The 25,535-nt window shown below is 29.6% G+C and overlaps 1 protein-coding gene across 1 annotated transcript in view; it reads left to right on the top strand.

Annotated features, from left to right (window-relative positions):
• The window catches only part of LOC111623461 (kinesin-like protein KIF21B), a 76,205-nt gene that overhangs the window by 41,270 nt on the left and 9,400 nt on the right, over positions 1-25,535 (top strand). The window contains exons 15-24 of the mRNA XM_023366045.1: positions 3,224-3,423; positions 4,566-4,818; positions 5,527-5,582; positions 7,470-7,559; positions 13,076-13,147; positions 13,769-13,888; positions 14,022-14,123; positions 21,007-21,166; positions 21,244-21,292; positions 25,068-25,128. Coding sequence (XP_023221813.1) covers positions 3,224-3,423; positions 4,566-4,818; positions 5,527-5,582; positions 7,470-7,559; positions 13,076-13,147; positions 13,769-13,888; positions 14,022-14,123; positions 21,007-21,166; positions 21,244-21,292; positions 25,068-25,128 — 1,163 coding nt within the window. The remainder of the gene's footprint in view (positions 1-3,223; positions 3,424-4,565; positions 4,819-5,526; positions 5,583-7,469; positions 7,560-13,075; positions 13,148-13,768; positions 13,889-14,021; positions 14,124-21,006; positions 21,167-21,243; positions 21,293-25,067; positions 25,129-25,535) is intronic.

Raw genomic sequence — 25,535 nt, 5'->3', positions numbered from 1 at the left:
AAAAAACGACGAAACACCATTTTAAAGTGCATTTTTATTCGACTAATATATTTATAAATAATATGTAGCCCTGAAAGTAGCCAATGCGCGAAATGATAATTTTTACGCCAAACTGAAAAAAGGGTAGCCAAATCTTTCAATGATCTTTCAATGCTGGAAAGAATACTAAATAATGCTGGAGTTGGAACTCAAAGGATTATAGACCCAAATTTGAGAAAAGGAGAGAAAGGCCAAAAGATAAAAAGTAGCGAGAAATGTTAAATAGACCTTCTGTTATGCAAATATTGACCCTTAATTTTCCAACCTTCCTCACTACTTTTTATCTTTTGGCCTTTCTCTCCTTTTCTCTAATTTGGGTCTATAATCCTTTGAGTCACAACTTCAGCTTTATTTAGTATTCCTTCGTCATTCACACATCTCCAAGTATTTGAAAATAATTCCTTTTCACTCAAAAATAAAATATGTATAAAAGTTCACAGCTTTGTGAATTTTTTTTTTTTTGAGTTTATGCCGTTGAAATAAATAAATAATAAAAAAATAAAAGAATTTGTCGGTTTTGTTTACATGTTTATTGGGCCGCATGCGGCCCACAGGCCGCGGGTTGGACACCCCTGATTTACAGGATTGATCTGCTAGAAAAGTTGTTAAGTTGTTAGTCATTATTTGCTGGATCCATATTTGAATCCTGCATTTTAGTCATAGATTTTAAACTCTTTAGTCTTTTTAGAGAAAAAATATGACCACAAAGAAGATGGCATAGCTAAAAGTAATCCAATTTTAAACCACATCTCTCTCTCTCTCTCTCTCTCTATTAAGAATTTAATATATATTCATATAATAATTATGATGATAAATGAAAAAGGTGTAAATATGTAGGGAGTCTGATATTAAAGGTACAGGCCAAAATTAAACTAACATTTATAATTAAAGAAAGTATTTAATACGTTCCACAAAAACAACATACTTTTGTTTATTTCTCGACATAATCGCCATAAATGTTGAGACATTTATCCCAGAGTGACACTACTTTAAACATTCCTTCACGGTACTGTTGCTTGTCAAGTTGCTTGAAGTAGTCCAGAATGATATCTTCCAATTCCTCTTGATCCACAAAGTGTTTCCCTGCCAAAAATTTCTTTAAAGATCCGAATAAATGAAAATCCAACGGGGGCTAAATTTGGACTGTACGGAGGATGTGCAGGACCTTCCAATTCCGCTGTGCCAACCACAGTTTGGTTTGATTTGATGTGTGGAGTATAGTGCAGATTTAGCCCCCATCAGATTTTCATTTATTCAGATCTTTAAAGAAATTTTTGGCAGGGAAATGCTTTGTGGATCAAGAGGAATTGGAAGATATTGTTCTGGACTACTTCAAGCAACTTGACAAGCAATAGTACCATGAAGGGATGTTTAAAGTAATGTCACGCTGCGATAAATGTCTCAACATTTATGGCGATTATGTCGAAAAATAAACAAAAGTATGTTGTTTTTATGGAACGTATTAAATATTTTCTTTAATTATAAATGTTAGTGTAATTTTGGCCTGTACCTTTAATATCAGACTCCCCACGTACAATAGCTCCTCATTAGATCATGTATGTCAGAAAAGTCTCACAGGGAGTTCCAAAATTTTATCTCCATCTTCTTACAGTAACATTGAACCCAATACAGCCAATAAGCATAATACATCTCTAGACCACAATACTACCAATTGCAAAATGCTTTCTTTCCGCAATGTTCAAGGGGGCATATTGGGTTCTTGCCTTCTCATTGTCCTGCTTGGGGATTCTAATCTGTAAGAATCATTCTGCAGACTATATGAATTAAATGATCATGCTTATTTTTTGGACAGGAGTGTGCATTATCTTACGACAGCTTTGACATCTATTTTTGGCATTAAACATCAAATATTCAATTAAGCAATTAAATATTCAAACAGCAAAATTAAGGCAAAATTTAACATCAACAACAAACTTGACCAATCACCCATTTTAACTATGAAGATCAAAAGAGGAATTGGTTGCAGCAGTTGTTGACATTCAATGTTGCATTAATTTTGCTACCTGTGTGCACCTGCCTTTAAAGATATTTCAACAAGTGATTTCAGTCTGCCTTTGGTGATTTCAATCAGGATATCAATCCTAGTAATTTTCTTCTGTCATTGTAGGAGCAGTTTTTATAATAAAGTATCTTTTTCTTTTTCCAATTTTAATTGTATTTCTATCAGTGACAGAGTAAAAATATACACTGTTTCATATCCCAGAATTGCTCCTGTTTTCACTGGGAAGCATCCCAGTATTTTTCTGGAAGAACTCATTTTATCCTGGATTTTATCTCGAAGTATCTGGCGACTCTATACTGTTGTATAGAATTTATTTTGGCAGGTAGGGTTAAGTAGTAATAAGGTGATTGGGTTTTATTTTTTGTGCAAACAATCTATTGTTGCATTTTCTGCGCCCCCCATGACGGTGCCTGGTGCAGTTGCACCGTTCGCACTGCCCTAGGGCCACCCCTGTTCCTGTCTGCAATAGATTTGTATAAATTCTTTTGTATCAATTTCGTTTTGAACACTTTTCATATAAGAACACATAGTTAGTTAACAATTATTTTTATTCACTTCGGGATACAACTGACTGGTGTGACAACAACACAAAGAAAAGTTTGAATTCTGCCTTGACGGCCTCTTGTGGGCTCTTGCAACAAAGAAGGTTACAACAAATTCATTCAAAGAAAATAAAAACAAACAAAAACATTTGTTGAATTCGAATTTGGTTTCTATTTGAAGACATGTTATTTATTGCGATATAATTGTTGTTTACTAACAGATTAGCAAATAGTTTTATTATTTAAAATACCGTAATAACAATCATAAATTTGCTGACATAAACATACTAAAAAGATTTTAATAATTTCAATCTTTCTTTATAGCTTTCCTAACTGTAAATATCCTATCATAAAACAAAAGAGGTCTTGTTTTCTGACATCTATAAAGCAGAACTTACATTATGCATTCATTCACACATTGAACATATATTCTTTATCCTTATTTATAATGCAAATCATTCTTCAGTTATTCCAAACAAGAACAATTATTGAAATNAAAATAATGAAATTGTTTGGTTTTATCCTTTGGTATTGTCCTGTTGTATATAAAGTCAAAACAAAAGATACACAAATTTTCAAAAATAAATAAAAGTAATGAGGATAATTATTCTTCTTATAGAAAGTGCAGAAAATCAATCAGAAGAAAAAGTTAAAAAAGTAAAAGAAGATTTTGAGAAAAAACTTAATTTATTGCAAAAAGAATTAAAGAAAATGCAAACTGCAAAGAAGGAACATGCAAAATTAATGAAAAATCAAGTTCAATATGAACGCCAACTAAGACAATTAAAACAAGAAGTAACAGATATGAAACAAGCAAAAGTAAGATTCCTTCATCAATTCTTATTTTAATGATAAAATAAGATGTGTTGAAAAAATTAATGTTATCCTTAAATGGTGTGCTTGAATGATATTTAAAATTGGTATATGTGAAGATCTAGATTATTAATCAAATATTTTAACATTCTAATACATTAAATTTAGTTATATTTCATTGTTATAGAAAAAATTGTATTTTATTTCTTAGTCTGTTTTCTATTAAACAAGAAAAATCCACTAAAAAAGGAGATATATTGTAGCATAGTAAAATTATCTTATCATTCTCTTCTTTTTCCAAAAAAATATTCAATAATTTTTGTTCAAAATCAGCTAATTTAGTCCTTAGCAGTTGGTTGCTAAGAATCACTTTCTAACAGTTTCTATAAATCTATCTTTCATTATATGGATGAGAATCTAATAAATAAATAAATAAATTCTTTCTCTCTCCATAACTGTAACATGAGAACATTTTATGTTTAATTAAAGTCATTGGCATGTAATGTTAGGAAAATTTATATCTACTATCAATAATATTACGTACTTGTATAAATGAGAAAATTTGTATAAATAATTTAAAAAATTATTTGATAATTTACAGTAATATTTATCACTTTCCATCTCATTCCTATTTGTTTTCCAAATACCACATATTTGGTATACAACTGTTTTCAGAACAGTGCAATGAAAGTTCCAAGTGATATCAGAATCTAGCATTAAGATCTTATTGACTTGTATTGTCAAGATAAATTCCCAAAACTCACAGTAGCGTGAAGTAAAACATATATTTTGCATAAATTCACCAAAGCAATGATGTAAATCACATCAAATAACATAGTAAATGAAAAATAAAAAAATTTGTAATGAATGAATTCATGAAATTTTGAATGATATTTATTACTATTTTCAATTTTTTTGAACTTTATATATATTTATTGTTTAATTAACAATTGATATATATAACATCATCAACTCACAAACTCAGTTTACAGTTAAAATCAAACAACTACCGAATTATTGACCTATAATATGGCTATGTAATTAATTAAATACTAAATAATTACATAGCCTTATTATAGTTGATAATTTGGCATTCATTTGGCTTTAACAATTGATATTAAATGTGTACATATCTTTATTTTATACAGGTACGATTAATGAACAAAATGAAAGAAGAAGCACAAAGACATAAAACATCAGAACAATTGAGAAATAGAGAAATTGCTCAACTTAAAAAAGAAAGCAGAAAAAGAGAAAATCAAATTCGTACACTAGAAGCAGAAAAACGTATGAAAGAAAATGTGTTAAGAAGAAAACAAGAAGAAGTAGCTGCACTTCGTAGAATGTCAAAACCTATGTCAGATAAAGTAGCCGGAAGATTACCAGCTAGCAAACGTCATGGTAAGTAGCTTTCAGTTTTAAATATTAATGAAAAATTTAATTTTGAAATTATCATAAATTAGTGTAAAGTAATTTGCATATACAAATGAAATCATTTAGATTTCTCTTAAATTCCTAACAATTCTGAAAAGTAGAAAAATGTTGATTATCTATACTTTTGGGATGTGCTGTATCTAATAAGATGAACATACATTTTATTAAACTGACATCATATTACGCATCACTGGGTTTAAAGATTGATAATGTTGATACAGTTATGCTCAAAATGTGGATTTTGAATATTACATTAAGAAATAAGATTACACTTGCATACTATCCTTTGGCACAGATGGCAACATCAAATGACCTTTGCATTGGTTTGACAATTCTTCAGGAACACTGAAGGAATCTACAGTGATGCATTTTGAATAGCGATGCTCAGTTCAACACTTGAATTGTAGAGGATCAGTAACTGAAACACACTGTTTNTATGTAAGGTTTTGCCCTTAAATATTATTTTATATCAGGACCCCACAATATACTTAGCCTCCTGGCATCTGTTGCCTATTCCATCCTCAGAAAATTTCACATCCAAACTAGTGATAATAAAGAGGGGAATATGGCTCAATCTTCTTTCCACCTCCACCTCCATGTTCTCCCACCCATTCTCTCTCCCGATTAATGAAAACTGCAGGTAATTCGCAAGAACTTTTCCTTTTTGTTTAATAGAAAAGCACACTGTTATAGAACAACATTACTATGATGTGCATAAAAGTTATAGTATTGTAAGTTTTTATTTTCTCAACTTGAAGTTGAGTTAACATCAAATCCTTTACATTTAATAATTAGAAGATATTCAAAAAAGTACAATGCTTTAGATTCCCGTCACAATCAGTCATTTGAAAATTTGCAACAATTATGTATTAGTCTAATCTGCGAATTTTCTCACCAAACAATATTACTGTCAGTAGACATTCAAAAATGCAATGGAGAGGAGACACTATACGGAAGAAGTTCCTCAAATTTTCATGTTGCATAACCATTCTTTCATGTTGCATGTTCTCCCAGTCATCTCATCAATTGGAGTAGAGTCTGTTGACTTTCTTTGTACAGTCCTGTCATTGCTGGTCGCCTTTGTGTTCTACCCTTAATGACATCTAAATATCATGCTGGTCACGAAAGGAATTAGATGACTGGCATGACTTTATTGTTAACAGGAAAAGTATGATGTACAGGGGCAAAACATTACTAATTTGAGGTGGAGAGCTTATATTTTAAAAAATTATTAAGAATATGATTAAAAATTGCAGCTTGGCATTGTGATGTCACAATAAATAATTGCTTGTTCTTATTAATAATATTTAGTTGATGAATCCAGATTTTGAAAAGTTATAAATAAAAAAAAAAAAGAAACTTTTGAAGTTACAAATTTGTCAAATATTTATTTACAGTTCTACATTTTATGGGGTACATATAAGCAATAAATATACTTTGGATTATTGTAATATAAATACATTACATAAATTTTTGAACTATTATATTCCAAAAATTTTAATATTACTTGGCTTTACTCTTTTAACTTTTAGTGGATTAAGCAAATTGCTTTCCATCAAATAATGGTTTCTTTAGAAATTTTATTTTAATTTATAACAAAAAATATTTTAAATAAGTTTATTATGATTTTGACTATTTAAGCTATTTTTCTTTATACAGAAGTTTTTTCAAGTGAATATATTTTGCATAAATGATATACATGCTACTGATGAATGTAAATAACCGAAAATATGTACAGGTATCCTTTGATTAACACTGTTAATTAATTCTTCAATGTTACCACATATATCAAAATCGCGTTAATCAAATATGGTGTCTATGTTAAGTAAAGACGGATGTTAAAGTCATGTTAATTAAAACTTCTGTCATGTATATAAAGGGTAATTAATTTCATGCATTAATCAAATCTGTGTTAAGAAAGAGATACCTATATAACATTATATTAATGTTTTTTTGTTTATTCATTTTTTGTATAAATATTAATAAAAGTTAATAAGTTATTTATTAGTATTTACCAAGACTTATTTAATTAATGGAAAGAGTGATTTGATTTGATACATTTAATTCATTAACTTTAGTGTGTGTAATAATCAGCATTGAATATATTAGTTGCATATTATTAACTTTCAGATTAACAAGCTAGTACTTAACAAACAAAGTATATACAATGTTGAAAGAGATATGGAAAGATGGCTGCATGTAAGTATACTAATGCCTTAGGAAACAAATACTTTTTATTCCACAATTATATTTAAATCTGGATAGCAAATATCAAGTATGTTGGCAATATTTATTCCATCTATTCAGCTTGCCTTTTTTTAAAATAAATTTCTAATAATTAATTTTCTTAACCATGTATAATTCTAGAGGCTTTCTCTATTAAATAAAATAGATTTATATCTAAATGTAATATAAAATATATGTAATAATTAAGAATTATTAGCTACATTACCATAGTTCATGTTTTAAAGTAAAATGTATTAGAATAAATAAATAGTTTGCATGGAATAGAGTGANAGTTCATTAAACTTTTGATTTCAGGATGATATGGATGGTTTGGTTGATACATTTAATTCATTAACTTTAGTGTGTGTAATAATCAGCATTGAATATATTAGTTGCATATTATTAACTTTCAGATTAACAAGCTAGTACTTAACAAACAAAGTATATACAATGTTGAAAGAGATATGGAAAGATGGCTGCATGTAAGTATACTAATGCCTTAGGAAACAAATACTTTTTATTCCACAATTATATTTAAATCTGGATAGCAAATATCAAGTATGTTGGCAATATTTATTCCATCTATTCAGCTTGCCTTTTTTTAAAATAAATTTCTAATAATTAATTTTCTTAACCATGTATAATTCTAGAGGCTTTCTCTATTAAATAAAATAGATTTATATCTAAATGTAATATAAAATATATGTAATAATTAAGAATTATTAGCTACATTACCATAGTTCATGTTTTAAAGTAAAATGTATTAGAATAAATAAATAGTTTGCATGGAATAGAGTGAACATATATATATATTTTAAAACTGACAAATATATCCTGTTATTTTTTTATGTACTAATGTATGTACAGTACCATATAGGCCTTATAACATGGTCAATCACAAAGTTATCTGAAAAATATTACATTTAGATTCTTTAAACTAAAAATATATTGAAAATGTTTATAATTAGAAAGATCTAATATTAAATTTTCTATTTTTTACTTCGGATGAGTTAATTTATTTTTATATACTTTTATTATAAGAATTAAAGTTAGCGTGAATTTTTAAAGTAAAATATAATTTTAGTAATTCCTAATTTAATATCCAAATATTAAAATTAATTACTATCAGTTGTAAAAAAATTTATTTGAATTTTATACAAATTAAATGTTTAAAAAAGTAATATTAGAAAACACATTAAATTATATTGAAAATGGTTCTGATAGATGGAGTAAATAAGCATAAATACAGTATACAGTAGAACCTCCATTATCCGGATTTTTGATTATCCGGATTGTTCAAAATAAACAAAAATTTTACGAATTTGCTGATTTGCACTTGGCGAATTACGACACTGTTTATGTACGTGATGGAATGCATAACTTTTTTTGTTTCAACAACGTCTCACCCAGCACAGTGGTCGTAAACTCTTAAATATATTTTACGTAGTAATAAAAATATAACTTGACATACGTATTTATAAATAATTTATATTCAAATTACATCATTTCTATGACCAAGGGCGGCGTAAGGCATGGACGACGTGGGCCACCGCCTATGCCTCGCGGTCCGAAGGGCCTCGCGCCTCGAAGGTTTATGCATTACTTAAAAGCCGCGAACGCGACGAAAAAATTTTACTCGTCATAAAACGATAAATAGTTTGTCAAATTTTTATTCATAAAAATGCAGTTTCAACTGCTTTTTATTTTATAAAATCCGTCTTCTTGCGCCACCAGAGGGCCTTTTAAACAATAGGTAGTCTGTTAGCGTTGGTCAGTAGTAGTCCAAATTCAATACGAACGTTTGTTTCTTGAAAATTTGATCACGATTTAAATACAGTATTTATTTTTAATATTACCGATACGTCATCGAAAAGAAAACGTGTTGTATTATCATTAAAAGACAAATTAAAGTATTTGTTTCGATTATCCGGATTTTTCCTTATCCGGACTACCTTCATACCCAATTAGTCCGTATAATCGAGGTTCTACTGTACTTGAATTTTGTGTCTATAAAAGAAATTAAATGAAATCTTATTTTATATTAAACTTATTTGTAGAAACTATTTTAGTAACTTTCTATATTTTATAATCATTGATTGTTTTCTTATAAATTATTTAATTACTAAAATAATTTAAAATTTTATACTAGAAAAAAGTATTATATGATTGAAATAAAAGTAGCTATTACTATGACTTATTTGATAACTTTTTTACTGAAATTTTTAAAAAGTATATGTGATGACATCTTTATAAGTAACATTGTTAATTTTTAATAATTTTAAGCTAGTTTTGTTCCTTGTGTAAGGTTTTGCCCTTAAATATTATTTTATATCAGGACCCTTCTGCAAAGGAACGTAGGCTTAAATAAACCTGATTTTTTGGTTTAATTAAATAAATTTTACAAATTTAGATCTTCACATTTATTACTGTGTTTTTTCAATTCTAATATGCATCTTTTTTGGACTTTTCTGGTCTCAAAAATTAAGATGTGTGCATTACAATCAGCCACAAAGTCAACTTAATGCAGCTTCATTTGCATCTTTTGCTCTTCACTCTATTTGACAATTCAGATACAGTAGTACTTCAGGATACAAACGCTTCAGCATACAAAATTTTCAGGATACAACATGAAATTCGAACATATTTTTGCTCCACGGTACGAACAAAAACTCACCATACAACGTTACATTAGTTCGCCACCATGATCACATGTTCCTTCTGTTCATCGGTCTCAGTCCGCGTGTTTGCTTCGTCGTGGAAGGATCTCGCTCGATAAAGGAAATCTTGAGATATTATCAGAAAGTGACTGATTTTATTGAAAAGAAACATCCCAAAAAGGTTCACACTGGCCGTATTGCTGCTCAGTTTAATGACATTTGCCTAAATCATTTTAGAAACATTTTAAAAAGTAGGCAAAGCCAAACCTCTTTGGATAGATATTTTACCATGCGACCTCTATCCAGTGAAAGTGCTGATGTAAGTGAAGGAAAGAAAGCAAAAAGCAGTGAATAAAAAATTTAAAAAGTATAAAAAAGAAAAGATAAAAAAAATAGTGTTAATGTAACAATAACTTAAAAATAACTTATGTAATTTAAGTTTTAGTATCATTTCCCTTCTCCCTCTCCTCTGCCACCAGTTTACACCTCCACCGTCGTCTATCCTCAAAGGTAAAGTGCAAATAAAACTACCTTTTTTTATCAATTATTATTCTATTATGGTTATTTATACATTTACAACTACAAAATGCATTTTTCAGTGTTTTCCTTACTAAAGTTATTCTTTTTCAATGTACTACTTAGCTTTAATTTGAGTGTGTTTTTTGTGTTGGAACGGATTATTTGGTTTTACATGTAATCATATGGGGAAAAATTATTCACTTTACAACATTTTCATGATACGATCTCAGTTTAGGAATGGATTAATTTCGTATCCTGAGGTACTACTGTATATTATAATGTCAGTGTAGACATGGTATACTCCTTCCACTACTTCAGCTTTAATTGCAATTTTGGAATGGTTTGATGGTATTTTAGACTACAGCAAGCTGAGTGTACGATGTCCAACAGACAAATCTCTTATAAAGCTATGTTTAAGCAGAGAATTGTCCACTATGCTGAAGAACATGTATACAGATATTTCAGAGTGATACTACATACCTGGTAAATTTCATGCTTGTGTATACTGACATGAAATCTCACTGTTAAAACATTGATTGTACAGTAATTTTGACTGTGATTTTGTATTGGTTTGCAGATCCTCTGTACACAGCACACCATCCAGAACATTTTATAACACCAGTTAAAATTTAATATCAACTAACATTTTCAATCACAAATTGGATTTTTGTCAAGTTAATTACAATTCCAAAATGGCGTGCATAGTAGAACATTATTTAAATGTACAAAATTATTTTAAATGGTACCAAACTTTTTCAATTTGAAGACAAATAAAATAAAATAATACAAATATATTGAAGCCTGACCATTCATGTAAGAGCAAATTAATATAAAGGTCATTAAAACGTAAATGATATTACAGGTTTTTCATAAAAATACTGCCAAATGAATGAGAGGTTTTTAGTAGTTGATACAGTGATCTCTCAGTCAAGGTTTATGTATTTCTAAAGCTTATAGGATTCTGAGATAGTCTTTGTCATGGCATTGTTTGATAATAACTGGATTACTAAGATCCACATGTACATGGTTATTTGTGGAATAAACAGACAGGATGATGGTGTTTCTGTGCTCAATATCATATTGGTGTTTTAGTAGACATTTATGGAGTGAACACTTGGTGGAACCAATGTATTCAGGGTTTTTGCTGAACCTATCATTCCTCCTCTGAACAGAATATACCTCAGAGCTCTACATTTATCTGACTCAACCTTTCCATTGAGGAGTAGTTTGTATATAATTGGGATGCACTTATAGATTAACTTAGTATCCTGTTTGTCGGCATTATTTTTGTACAGGCAATATGGGGTTTGGTTGTATTCCACAACAAAGTATGTATGGTGTGGTGGTACACCAGTATATTTTTGTTGTTTTTATTTTATATATGTATATATAAGAATATTCTATTCCCCTTTCTCTTTGTTCTGTTTCTATACTTTCTGGAACTTTCGTCTGAATGTGGGTGGTCAGTGACCCAATTTCGGGACAAAGGAGTGAAGATAGCCCAGAGGGCAAGTGGGGGACGATAAGGACACTTTTGGCTTTGGACCGGAGGAGGAAAGACCGTCGGAGAGAGCGGTCTCGAGTTCGGTGTTGCTTCGGCCGGAAGGGTTACGAAGAACACTAAAGATAGAAATAGCATTGGAAGAGAAAAAGAACATTGGTAAAGCCGAGACTAAAGGACGAACTTTGGGTCCTCGCATGTGCTCCGTCCCCATAGAAGAAAAGAATCCCAAGACGAAATCATCTAGTGGCCACCACCGCAGTCAACCATTCGGGTACCCGTTCCTTACTAGAAATTTCCATTCTTGTTCTCCCATTCTATTCTAATTCTTGTTCTTCCTTTCCACTTCTAGTTATAAGTAGTTTTAAGTTAGTAATTAAGTGTCTCCTTTGTTACGCGAAAGAAAAGTTTAACTCCACTGTGAAACAACAATCGGTGTTGTTTGTTCCCTTTGTTTAATTAAAGTGAGGAACAAGGAGGTCGGAATCAACGAACCTTTCCTGTATATATGTTCATACAGTAAAATAAAGCACGTTTTATTGTTTTATATTCCTGTCTCTTTGTGAGAATTCATTCATCACCACGTGCTCACCACAATGGGTAGGAGTATGTGTTTGATCCATGCTGGAGTCTGATTGGATAGTACGGCTGGTAAATTGGGGTGCTTGTTGGTGAAGGGTTTTGCAAGATCCTATACTAAATTTTTACAATAACTGTGCCTTATTGTGATCATTTCCAGATATTGTAACTCTTCATCATATCTTCAATATTGCTACAGTGATTACAGTAAAGGCCTCCTTGTGAGTGCCCTGAAAGCTGCTATTTTGTATATAAAGAGATCACATGAGTAGGCAGAGATACAAGGACATAGCATGGTTTGTGAAAGATGCCAATTTGTAAATGGCCATTGACCAGATGGAAGTTGATATCTAAAAAATGCACATAGGCAGTATTTGCATGATCAAGCTACATATGGTTTGAATATAATTCTTATAAGTAGTATATCACCTTATATTAGTGGTCATTCTTTTAATAAATTGAGAAATAATTTTTATATCCAAATATTTTGTTTATTATATTAAAAAAGCCTTAAGCATACAAGCGTTTTGCTTTGCTATTAGTTATATAGTATCGTCTAGTTTACATACAGTTGATACATAGTATATACTAACTCTTTTTCAAGCACAGATTATTCAAGAACAGAAACAAAATTTGATTTTATGTTTAATTTTTCTTTACAATTATAAAACTGAATATTGAAATTTCATTAAAAAATATATATACATTTATATTTTTATAGATTAATTAATTTATTTCATAGGAAAGAGAAAAATTAAGCCATTGCTTAGATAGGCTAATGAAAAAAAAGGATCGTGCACTTTTGGAGAAAAAGGTATTTGAAGTTAATTTTATCTTTTACATGTTAGTAATTTAATTGTGATTTTAAATTTAATTTTTCTTTACAATTATAAAACTGAATATTAAAAAAGTCTTAAATGTAAAATCTGTAAGTCAGAAGAATAAGGACCAATGTCAAGAGTATTGGCCCTTATTTTTCCAAGTCCCAAAAATATGCTCTTACCAGTATATTTTTATTATTAAACATTTTATTTAATTTGCTTTGTATTATATCTTCAAATTTTTCAACTCAAATTTCATTAACTTCTAACTAAGATAGACTGTTAAAACTTTGAGAATGTACTTAGGTCCAATGATAATGCATTTTTAATGATGTTTTAATGAGGTGGTCCCACTCCATCATTAAAACACAACACCAAAAAAGTATGACCCAAAAATATAATTTAATTAGTAATCATGTTTATACAAGTAAGTAATATTTCAGGTGTGTGTGTGTGTATTATGTATAAATGCATTGTTGTTGTGATGTGGGAAATAGCTCAATCTCCAATATTTTTAAAACTATATATATATATGTATTATTATTATTATTATTATATATGTATATTATTATTATTATCATATGAAATAGATAAGAAGATTAATTGCATTTCAGGATGAAGCTTCTCTTAGAGATTTAGAAGATCAAGTAGAAAATTTGAAAGCCAATATTGATTATATTCAAGAAAATATATCAGAATGTCAAAGTAGTATTGTTCAAATGGAAGAAACAAAGGTATATTTTGAAATTCTATAAACAAGAAAGGCTATTAAAGTTTACTGATAATTTTTGTATTTTTCTTTCTTGAAGTTAATTTTATTTTATATTTTAATTTAATGAATGAAGTTCATTAAACTTTTGATTTCAGGATGATATGGATGGTTTGGATGTTAACAATCTAATATCAAACATGCAACTTGAAGAATGCAAATACTTATTAGAAAAACTTCTGCATATGTCTATTAATCAGGTTAGATTTAATTTGCATAACAATGTCACTATTATAATAATTAGTTTTTGAAGCTTTCAGCTTTTGTCTGTATGTCATCTTAATATTTGCAGAAATTATATATTTTATCTTTATTCTTTATTAAATCAATACAAAGGTAATGCCATAGGCATAAAATATCCCCCCAACAAATAATATAGCAACTCCTTAAAAATACAAAGTATAAAAAATATACACTAAAACAAAGGATGCAAATTTGCAAAAGATAAAATAATAAAAAAAAAGGAATTACACTAAATTACTTTTGTATTAAAATACTACTGTATTTTAAAAGTACAGTAGAGCCTCGATTATCCGACCCCCGATTAACCGACTGTCCTAGTCGGCAAATTTCAAATGTCTGCTAGTGATGTGGCGCTACAATATTTGGCTATGTCTTAGCTACTTTAATATTATTTTTACATGTTTTAGCTGGCAACACTCATTCGACCATGAAAGGGAGCCAGTATTTAAACGAGGCTTAATTTTCTAATTTTTAACAATACAGTAGCGACGATTATTATTTTAAAAAATTTTTGTTAGGCTTAACATCGATGAAACTTCAACGCGAAGTAGGTTAATAGCGATATACTAATATACTAATTATATGGGATATAATAATATACTACACTAATAATGGATTTTTTCATACTTTTCGGTTATCCAACTTTTCAATTATCCGACCAACCCCAGTCCCCAATTGAGTCGGATAATTGAGGCTCTACTGTAATCCAAAAATATTTAAAACTATACACTACAAAAAATATGAAATACGTGTACTAAAATAAATAAATGTATTTAGAAAAGGTATAATACATTCTACAAAATCATATGTTTCTTTACTAACACACTTACATTTTTAAAAATGTATATTTAAAATATGTTCAACATTGCTCATATTATCAATGGCACTATTATATATTTAAAAATAAAGTCAACGGGAAATGTCAAGATAATATCGAGACTTATGCAAGCAAGATTGATTTTGAGTTTGACAAATGGGTGCATGCAAATAAAGGTTATCGGAGACAATTATTCTGTTAAAAAATAAACACAGTTAAAATAGGCAATTCTGTTATTAAATTTGGGTAGCTCCAGTTTAGTCCTTGCTTGATTACCCAAATTAGTAGTAGGCAAATTACTTAGTTTATTAATCAACAAATATAAGTTTGATGTCTTGTGACACTTTCTATTGTAGATGTAATAAATAATACTAACTTAGTTAGAATTGAACATACTTTACTTTTAAGAATAATGTGTCAGTAACAACTGTAAAGAAATCATTTACATCAAACTATAACAAAAATGATAAACCACTAAAATCTTCTCTAAATTTCATTATTATTTAGAAATCCTGCAAATAACTTTGTTTTAAAAGTCTGATAATTTCATTGTGAGAAATATTTTCTGAGTGTGGAACTAAATTATTATTATTTCTGAGTAATTATGTGACAATTATCATATTTACTCGTATATAAGATGTGGCTTTTATTCATTTTTCACTGCTTCAAAAACCTAGGTTGTCCTATACACGTAAGCAAAACATTCTTTGTGTTTTTGCAATAATTTTTTGTGAACCATGTATTCTCATTTTTTACTGGATGCTCACCCTCTGGTGTTTAAAAACAAAACTATTTATCTGGGTTGTTTCAATCATTCTTGTGTGAGATTGCCAAATCGCCAGATGTCCGAGTTGCTCTGAAGTGTGATTTGGTGCATTTGGCACAGAGACAAACTCCACAGTTACAAGAAATTAACCCAGTTTATTATGACACCAAAAAAAAAAATATCTTACAACAATAATACACTTTAAATGGGTGGCAGAGACCAAATCTTCTGGGTCCCTTGTTCCTGATGATGGAGGTCCAAAGAGGAAAGTTCTCTGATGTTTTTGCAGTAGTCGATGGTCCTGGGGCGGGAGGACACTTAGTTCACAATGAGAATATTCCTTTCAAGGCAGGTGCAGCACATCCAAAAGCATGAAAGAGAAGCCCCTGTTTTTGCCAAATTCAGTTTTTTATGTTTTTTCCCAGCCCCAGATTGAACATTCCAATAGGTCAATTCCAACTCACCTCTGCTTTCCGATTGGTCCTCACTTGCTACAAAATGTAACGAAACCAGAACCCAGATTGCGGGATGAGTCAACACCGACTGACAATTCGATCCACATTGAAGACGTTTGATCTTAGGACTTACATTATTCTCCTATTGTTTTAACATGAGATTCTCTCTTTTCTAACAATTCCATCAAACATGTCCTTATATGGACATAAAGTTTATAACCTTTGTTTAAATCGTTTTTTACATTTTCTCTTTTTATTTTCTTTTTATTTTTAGTACGGTTCCAGCCCATTTCCAGAGCCCCACACTTGTGTATTGTCAGGAGTAAAGATGAATAGCAATAGGAAAAAGCAAAGCTTTTGAATTGAAATTCCAAAATCACACAGGGGATATAAGTTTTAATCCATTCCCACATGAAAACAGATGATTATTCGGAAATCAGGATTCGGAGAAACTCATAAGTGTGGATTCGACTGTTAAAAATCGGCATAATAGGTTTCCAATTGTCCAGCTTTACATGAACAAATTATGTTGTCGATTTTACAAGATTTTTCCATAAAGTTTAAAATGCCAGTAATTTTTGCAGGACAATGTGTGCATTTACATGCATTTGATAATATTTTATTTGTGATTAAACAAAATAAAATTAGAATTGTATTAATAATTCTAATTTTCTTTATTTTGATCTTTAAAGTCATACCTCATCTTATATACGAGATCGTCTTATGTGCAAGTAAATATGGTACAATAATTCATAATTTTCACAAACAATATACACTACAAAATATTATTATATGTTAAATTTTACCAATCTTATGGTATATAAAGTATAAAAGCAGTTGACGTTATGTATGCATTTATAGCTGTTTATGAACTGGCACTCTCAGCAACATATCAAAATTTGTTGCCAATTTGTTAGTCTGTTTTAATATATAACCCAAAAGTTGATTGTTTTGTTGAGTAAATTCAGAAGAAATAGGTCTCAATTCAGAATTTGAAGAATTTAAAAATTTTTGTCCAAGTCCAGGAGTCTTTTGGCAAATTCAAGAGTTGTCAACTCTGATAGCAAATTCTAAGATTTGAAAAATCTTACGGTAAGTCAAATCCTAGATATCTTACTATTATATATATATTGTCGCGGGAACAAATGGCAATCAGTCGTTAGGAACACAAAGGTATTTATTAACTCAGACAATGTACAACTCCTGCAGCTTGCAGTACGAGAACAAGCCACCCTCTCAGCCTGAGAACTGGCTGTTATAGCCTACAGAGGCATGGTAGAAACATGGTAATTAGTTAGTATTTACATATGTTCTCAGACCGGGAAAACGTACCCACAAAAAAAAAAACCTGCATCGATGAAGTTTGAACCAGAGACCTTCGCTCGATAGGTGAAGCCGCTAACCTCTAACCCATGAATGACACAGTGGGACGAGCGATCCGCGGCAATATATATATGATATGATATAACTTTTCATCTTGTATCATTCAGATTTATTCTTTGATACTACCTCTAGCATGTTCCAAAATACACTGAGTCTTTGTATGAATAATGGAAATCATTCAAAGATAAAAACAATCAAAGTACAAAGCTTGATGTTACTCATGTCATTTCTTCCTTTCATATCAATGGATGCAGAAACTTATACCCAATTAGATATTGAAGTTAAGAAATTTTTTTTATGATTTTTGATTGGAAGGTCCATGACAAGCTGACATGAGCATAAGTGTCGTGAATGTGGGTGCACAAATTCAGGATGAGAGATGACTCGAAGATTTGTTTAAAATACCATTTATTCAAGAGAGAAAGAAACAGTATTCATTCATATATACAGTACCTGTTTAATAATGAAATTTTTACAACAGTACTATGCAAAAGTTTCAAAATGATAAGTCTAGAGATGACGATACCTATCTTTTTTTATGAGGATTATTCCAGAAGAGATTGTCAAGTCATACTTTGTAGAAAAGAAGGTTTGATATATTCAAATTGTAAAGACAAATATTCATAGAAGAACTCCAAAAAATAGATACTGGTAAGAGATCACACCACCAAAGAATCCTCAGTCAACAATAACATAAAAGGCTCAGTGAATTGCATGAATGGTGGAAAAGTAAAGAATTGACAGAACACTAAGCAAATGGACAGTCAAAGAGCAGGCAGGATGGAAACTGTACAAAAGGGTACCAGGTGTCCTTGGAACACAGGTTTTTATGTACATTGGGTTTCTTGATTCAACATTCCCTTTGGTTTTGTACCTTTCTTCTCATGACTCAATTGGTTCCCCATATGTTTCTAAGTAAAATTAAAGATCCCTTCTGATTGCAAGAAATGCTGACATTGACATATATTTAATGACAACTTTGATCTCAACCAGAGATGTCTACCTGATCTAAGATTGTCGTTGTTTTAAATTAGATAATGTATATGTTACCGGCCAAACCCGATTTCAGGCCAAACTAGTTTATCCTACACATGTCAGGATATACTAGTTTAGCCTAGGATAAAATGTTTAGTTTGGCCTAAACACTAATCTTAACTAGTTTTACCTAGGCCTAACTGATTTATGTACTACAAATAGACGCCAGTGTAAAAAAAATGATTTTGTATAATTCGAAATGCCACCACAGTACACCCGGTGGTTAAAGTGTACCTAGGTAACCCCATTGGCGGTGCTTCAGTTAGGCTGGTTTGGTCAGGTTAACTACATTTTAGTAGATGTTTCCTTTTTTTTCTTTTGTTCAAGAACTACTGTGAATCAATAACTAGTGACATTAAACAATGGGCAGCTTGCCGGCGGCTCCCTCTGGGAGGAGTCCGCCGGAAGCACGAACAGTCCAAAGTGCCGCCATTGGGATTACCTAGGTACACTTAAACCCAGTGGTGATATTCAAAATATTTAACAAAGGGTTCGCTAACAGAAAATTTTTCCTTAACAATTTTTTTTTTCACTCAAATGGTGCATTAGCAACATTAGCGCAAAAACTGACCTTAAGATATCCATATAAATAAAAAAGATGCGTTCGCAAAATTAAGTCAGTTAAAATTTAACATTGTTTATGCCAGAACTATATTTTTTTTGATAAATAATAAAAAAGAGTTTTCAAAATGATTTATTTTGTACATATTTTAATATTTTTCATTCAAAATATTTTATAAACATAAAAATTGGCTTTTTTTNTTTAATTATTAATTAAATTTGTGTCAAATAATTATTCAGAAATTAATTTAATTCCTTTTGTAAGTGATTACAAAATTTATCTTAAACTAAGTACATAATTTTTTATGGGAAAATAATTTAAATGCATTTTGTAAATTATCCAAAAATATTTTAAAATTATGTATGTTACTGACCAAACTAGTTTGGCCTAGATACTTTAGGCTTAACTAGTTTGTCCTAGGCTGAACTGATTTATGTACTACAAATAGGTGCCAGTGTAAAAAAAAATGATTTTGTGTAATTTGAAATGCCACCACAGTATACCCAGTGGTTAAAGTGTACCTAGGTAACTCATATGGCAGTGCTTCAGTTAGCTGGTTTGGTTAGGTTAACTACATTTTTAGTAGACGTTTCTTTTTTTTTCTTTTGTTCAAGAACTACCGTGAATCAATAACTAGTGATGTTAAACAATGGGCAGCCTGCTGGCGGCTCTCCTTCAGGAGAAGTTTGCTGGGAGCACTAACAGTCCAAAGTGCCGCCATTGAGGTTACCTAGGTACACTTAAACCACCCTGTAAAAATAAATAAAAGATAAAATATTTTATATGTTACACTAAGAAACACAAACAAGTTCATTTTTAATTTTAGTTTGACTTTAAAAGTTGTTTTTATTATTTCGTTTGAATTTTTGAAAATATTTTTGAAAGTTAATTACCTTTAAAAGTTCATGGCTTAATAAAAAAAAATACAAACTGATAAGTAATGATTAGCTTATTTTTATTTTATAGTTTTGTACAAGTGTTGTGTCACTTCTAATCAATACCGTTTTTTATAATTAAGTAGACTATGCTTGAATAAATATTGTTCATCTAATTGATTGACTTTTGATTTTATTTTAACCATTAATATAATTAAATCAGGCCTGGCCAACCTGCGGCCCGTCACATTAAATTGTGTGGCCCACTAAGCGATATTATATATCTATTAAAACTTTCGTTTTCCGTTTTGTGTATGCCAAAACAATTAAATAAATGAAAATTTGCATGTGTCATTGTTATAATGTGCAAGTGCAAGTACGAACTCTTGATATAACAATGAAATCTTATACATTTTGTATTTGTTTTACTTTTTTAAAGTATGTTTGCCTAAATTGTGGCCCATTGTAATGTTACACATGATCAAAGTGGCCTGCAAAACAATTTGGGTTGGCCAGGCCTGACTTAAATAGTAATTCTAAATCAGTTCGGCCTAGGACAAACTAGTTTGGCCTGAAATCGGGTTTGGCCGGTAACATATATACTCACCAACAACAGTTGTTATACACTTGAGGCCAAATGTCATCAATATTAATATTACTGACAGAAATGTTAACAATATCAAAGTTTTTAATAGATGATGTCTGAAGTCTCTGGAATTCTTGAGACACAGGTTCTCGGAGTTCTATTGGCATCAATCCTGGCATAAAAATGAAGTAACTTTGATCATAGTATTCATTTCTATTGTTTTATTTAAATATATAATGTTTAAATGCAAAAACATGATTGATTATTAATATTAATGGCAAACTATAATTTAAGATGCAAGTTACATGTTATTATATATCCTATTTATTAAATAATCTGATTAAAACTTTATCACCAACAGAGCTTCCAAGTTACCCAGAAAGATACTAATATCAAAGAATTAGAAGTTAAATTGAAGCAAGTTATAGAAAGTAATTCTGTCCAACAGCAGTTATTACAACATGTATTACATCAAGCAAATGAAGATCTGTATAATTTTGTTATGACAACTGTTGATCATGGTATGAAAATGAATATAATTTATAACATTTACTGTTTATCCTTCAAAATGGCGAATATATTATTATTTATCGTATAGAACAAGCAGAGAGTATGGCCAGTTCCAGGTCTACATCTCCTATAGATACGTAAGTATTAGATTTTTAAAAATTTTAAGTAATTAATTTTATTATAATCAAAAATAATTCTAAATAAATTATTAAAATTTATTAATCAACATTAATTAAATTGGAATAATAGGCTTGTATGTACAGGTATTCCTTGTACAACATGGCACTTCTACAACACTGTTTCACTCTAGAATGGTTCGAGAATTTAGGAAATTATCCATACAAAATTTCACAATTTTTAGGTGCAAACTCCTTTATTTGACATTTTTTTATTCAAGCAAAACATATGTGTCATCACAAATCTGTCCATGGATTTTACAATATTTATTAAAATTTATTCATCAGGTTTAATGAAAACTGATAGTGCAATGTTTTTTCTTCCTTGTCCTAGCTTTCCAGTCTACCAGGTATTGTTGACATTGTTTTCAAACTGTCGTCATGTTTTGGTTTTATAGATTAATCTTTGTATTTATTAAATTTTATTTAAACATTTTTAGGTAAGTGTTATTAAATTTTTATAAACTGTAGGTAAGTAATCATTCATAAAAATGAACAAAATACTGCAGTATCTCGGTACTCGTGTAAGAACGCCGATTGGGGGGGAAGATTTTTATTCCCTACCGTTGGGATGGTCTAAGGTCTAAGCGTATGTGGGTGGCGGTTTTTGAAGGCAGCAAAGACAAGTGTTTACAAAGGTAAACCGTTTATTCCGGACGATAATGCTTACATAATTTTTTGTTGGCAAAGGTCCTTAAGTTCAGAACTTCGGGTTGTCTTCGTAAGTTGTTTTCGGTGTCGATCTGGTCCTACGCTGGAGGGTTTTCGGCAGCGATCTGGTCTAGCGTCGTCGGGGCCCCTGGACAGTGCTGAGAGAAAAAAGTTCAAAGTCTCTAAAGTCGGTGCACAAAAAGAAGAACGGAGGTACAAAAATAAGCGGAGATATATGAACACAACAGAAGTCTAGGTGGGAGTCCTGGTGGAAGTCTTAGTGGAAGTCTTGTTGTCCTTGAATTTTGCGTTTTTATAGGGTTTTTGCGATCAGCTTCTTACTAATTGGATAGATCTTACATCACTGTTTTCCAATTGGTCATCCACCTGTCTCCAGGTGTAAATAGAGCTTCGTAAAGTTTGCGGGAAAGGTCGGCTGGAGATGGTTTATCGGACACCATCTTTTCAAATCTGATCACGTTTAATTGTTGACTACGACACTTACTCTTTTTGTTATTTTTTTCTAGTTTCGTTTTGCTTTCTAAACTGCGTCTTAACTTTAATATTTTAAATTTTCTTCTTTTATATCTAAAATTTTGTTTTTCCCGTTATTCTTTATGAGCGTTGACGTCAAAGTCCGGTATCGCTGATTCGATACTTATATAATTTGCTTTCTTGACGATTTAACTTAACAAACTTTTTTTTTCTTGTATCTTTCCCTTTTGCGGGGGCTATTTCCGGGGACTCACACTCGAACAATTTGATATTCGAACACAAATTCTGGAGAAAAATTGCTCATACTTGACTGAACAAATGAGAGCCCCTAGAACAAATTTTCAATTAATAACGTATTTTTATTTTGTCATCCATAAAATTTTTTATGGTAAATATATGAAAAATGAAGACATTGCTGATATTTCTGACCAAGATCAACAAAAAAGCCCAGATAATGTGTAATATATTATTTTTAATTGTGCTTGTTAGTTAATTATTGATTGGAAATAAAGTATTGATTGTTTTAATAAACATATTTCCCTTAGTGATGGAAAAGAATAGTATACTTCTGTTAACTTTAGGAATCTAACCCCATGTTTTGCTTTAGTCTTTTGGTTTGCATAACACAGCACTTTTTCGGAACATAACTACCGTGTCGAATGAGGGATACCTGTATGTATATAAAGTCAAATAAAATTTCTATGGCTTTAAATAATAAAATATCACTTAAGATGAATTAAATAATAATAAATTTTAAAAATCTCTAAGAAAAATTATGATTGAATAAATCATAATAGGCCAAATATTATTTATAAAAAATTTCTTAATAAATTATAACTATTTTCAAATCTGAAAATTGTATACTTACAGCTACTAAGATTTTGTTGAGAGATAATTTATGTTAAAGATTATGCGGGATAATATTTAGTTGAGCGTCTATATATAATAAAAAGTTTTAAGAAGAAGAACCGTAACGGTTCAAAAACGTTTGTAAGTTTATTGTAGAGTGTGATGAAACGCACACCGGTAAAAGGTTTATAGATACGTGTTTTTGTTACAGTACTCCGGTGTAGATATTCTACCATTTTTAAAAAGTTTTAATGTTGAAAAATAATAATTTATTAAAATTTAAGAAATATATAAATTAAAATTGTGAAAAAAACTTATTAATGGAAAAGAATTTGATATGAAGAACTCAGTTAATAATGATTGAGAAGAAATTTTTGAAACAGAAAAAATTAGATAAAAGATGTTTATATATATGATTTTTCTGGAAAAATTCTGCAAATAAAATTTTTTTCAGTACATTTTATCAAACTTTTATAAAAAAAACAACAAAATTTTGACAATTTTTTTTTTAACGAATAAATGACATCACACGGGATTACAGTCAACTCCCCTATAACACTGTTGATTTTTCNGTCGACCCCCCTATAACACTGTTGATAATTCCGTTTAATATGAATTCCATGTTGTACGAGTCTCTTAGATTTTACAAATACATGTGCCGGGCTGTGAACAGCTCACGTATTTGTAAAATCTAAGTGACTCGTACAACATGGAATTCATATAAAACGGAAAAATCAACAGTGTTATAGGGGGATCGACTGTATCTTTGTTTTCAAAGCATTAGAAGACTTAACAGCGAAAACAGCTCGAAAAAAAATTATATTTTTTATGTAAGTCTTCTAATGTTTCAAAAATTTGTTTTAGTTTTACGTATTTTATTTAAATTTATATATTTTGTCTATTTTTTATTTTGCGTAACTTATTAATACAATTTATACAAAAATGTATTAAATACCTGTTTGTTTAATCTTAAAATTTTGAATTTTGTTTTTTAATTAATTTAAATAACAGTTTAATAATTTCTATTAATATTTATAGAAATTGGCGAACTGTTATTTAAATTTTAAAAAACAGAATACAAAATTTTAACAGCATGTGATAACCATATATTCTATTTTTTATTCTAATTATAGTTGATACGTTTATTTTTGACAATGGAATTTTAAATTTAAAAAAAATATTTACTTTTATAAATATTATTATGTTTTCTATATTTCAAAACTGATTCTACATTTTCGATTATTTAATTAAATTTAATAGAAAATATTCACTATACATGCATTTTCTTTTAATGCTTCTATACATATCATATTATTTTAATAAGTTTCTAACATTATTATTTCTTTTTCCTCGAATAATAACTAATTTGCTTTTATAATTTTTCTCCCTTTATCTTTTTTCCATTTTCTGATTTTATTTGCATGTTCTTTTAATTATAAAAAAATTATTTAAATCTTAAATTATTTAAATTTATTTATTTTGCATTGTATCTTTGATTTATAAAGGAATATATTTCTTGTTGTTTTACTTTTTATTCTATCCTATTTTTATTTTCTATATTCATATTGCAGGTATTATAATTATAAGAATAAATGTGTAAATAGCCATATTAAGCATAATATATTACTTATTGTGATTTTAAATTGAAAGCATGCATATTTAGATCTGTTTAAGTTTTGCCTTCTGTTTGCCTCATTCATCTTCATTTTCACTCCCCCTTTCTCTTCTGACTTCTGAACAGGAGCAGTGCAGCCGATTCTCTTCCTCCGACGGCAACCGACGTGACAAATCGAAGAGACAAAGTAAGTTATAATTTTATCTTGCAATTTAACCGAGGTAATATTCCATATATTTTATGTGTAATGTAACAGTTGAAATCATCAGAAGCATTATAAAATGAACAGAAATATTAGTAAACAATGTAATCAATTTGTTTATATAAAAATTTTTTGTCAATTTAATAGAATGATCTTATTATAAACAACACTTGGTTTCAATATTTCTTTTTTACTTTATTATTAGATAATTAATTATTAAATATTTTAACTTATATCTTGCTAATATAAGGTACTTATTTGAATTGATATCAATATTTAAGTAGTTTAGTAAATATTAATAGAAAGAAGTAAGTTATAATATAGAGGAAAAGTTGTATTGTATTCACAACAAAATTCATGTGTTAATAGAAAATTTTAACATAAATGCAGTG

This window comes from Centruroides sculpturatus, unplaced genomic scaffold (genome assembly GCF_000671375.1).
Source record: "Centruroides sculpturatus isolate CEXI.00-Female unplaced genomic scaffold, Cexi_2.0 scaffold315, whole genome shotgun sequence".
NCBI classification, from domain to species: domain Eukaryota; kingdom Metazoa; phylum Arthropoda; class Arachnida; order Scorpiones; family Buthidae; genus Centruroides; species Centruroides sculpturatus.
This window is presented reverse-complemented; position numbering and strand designations above follow the sequence as displayed.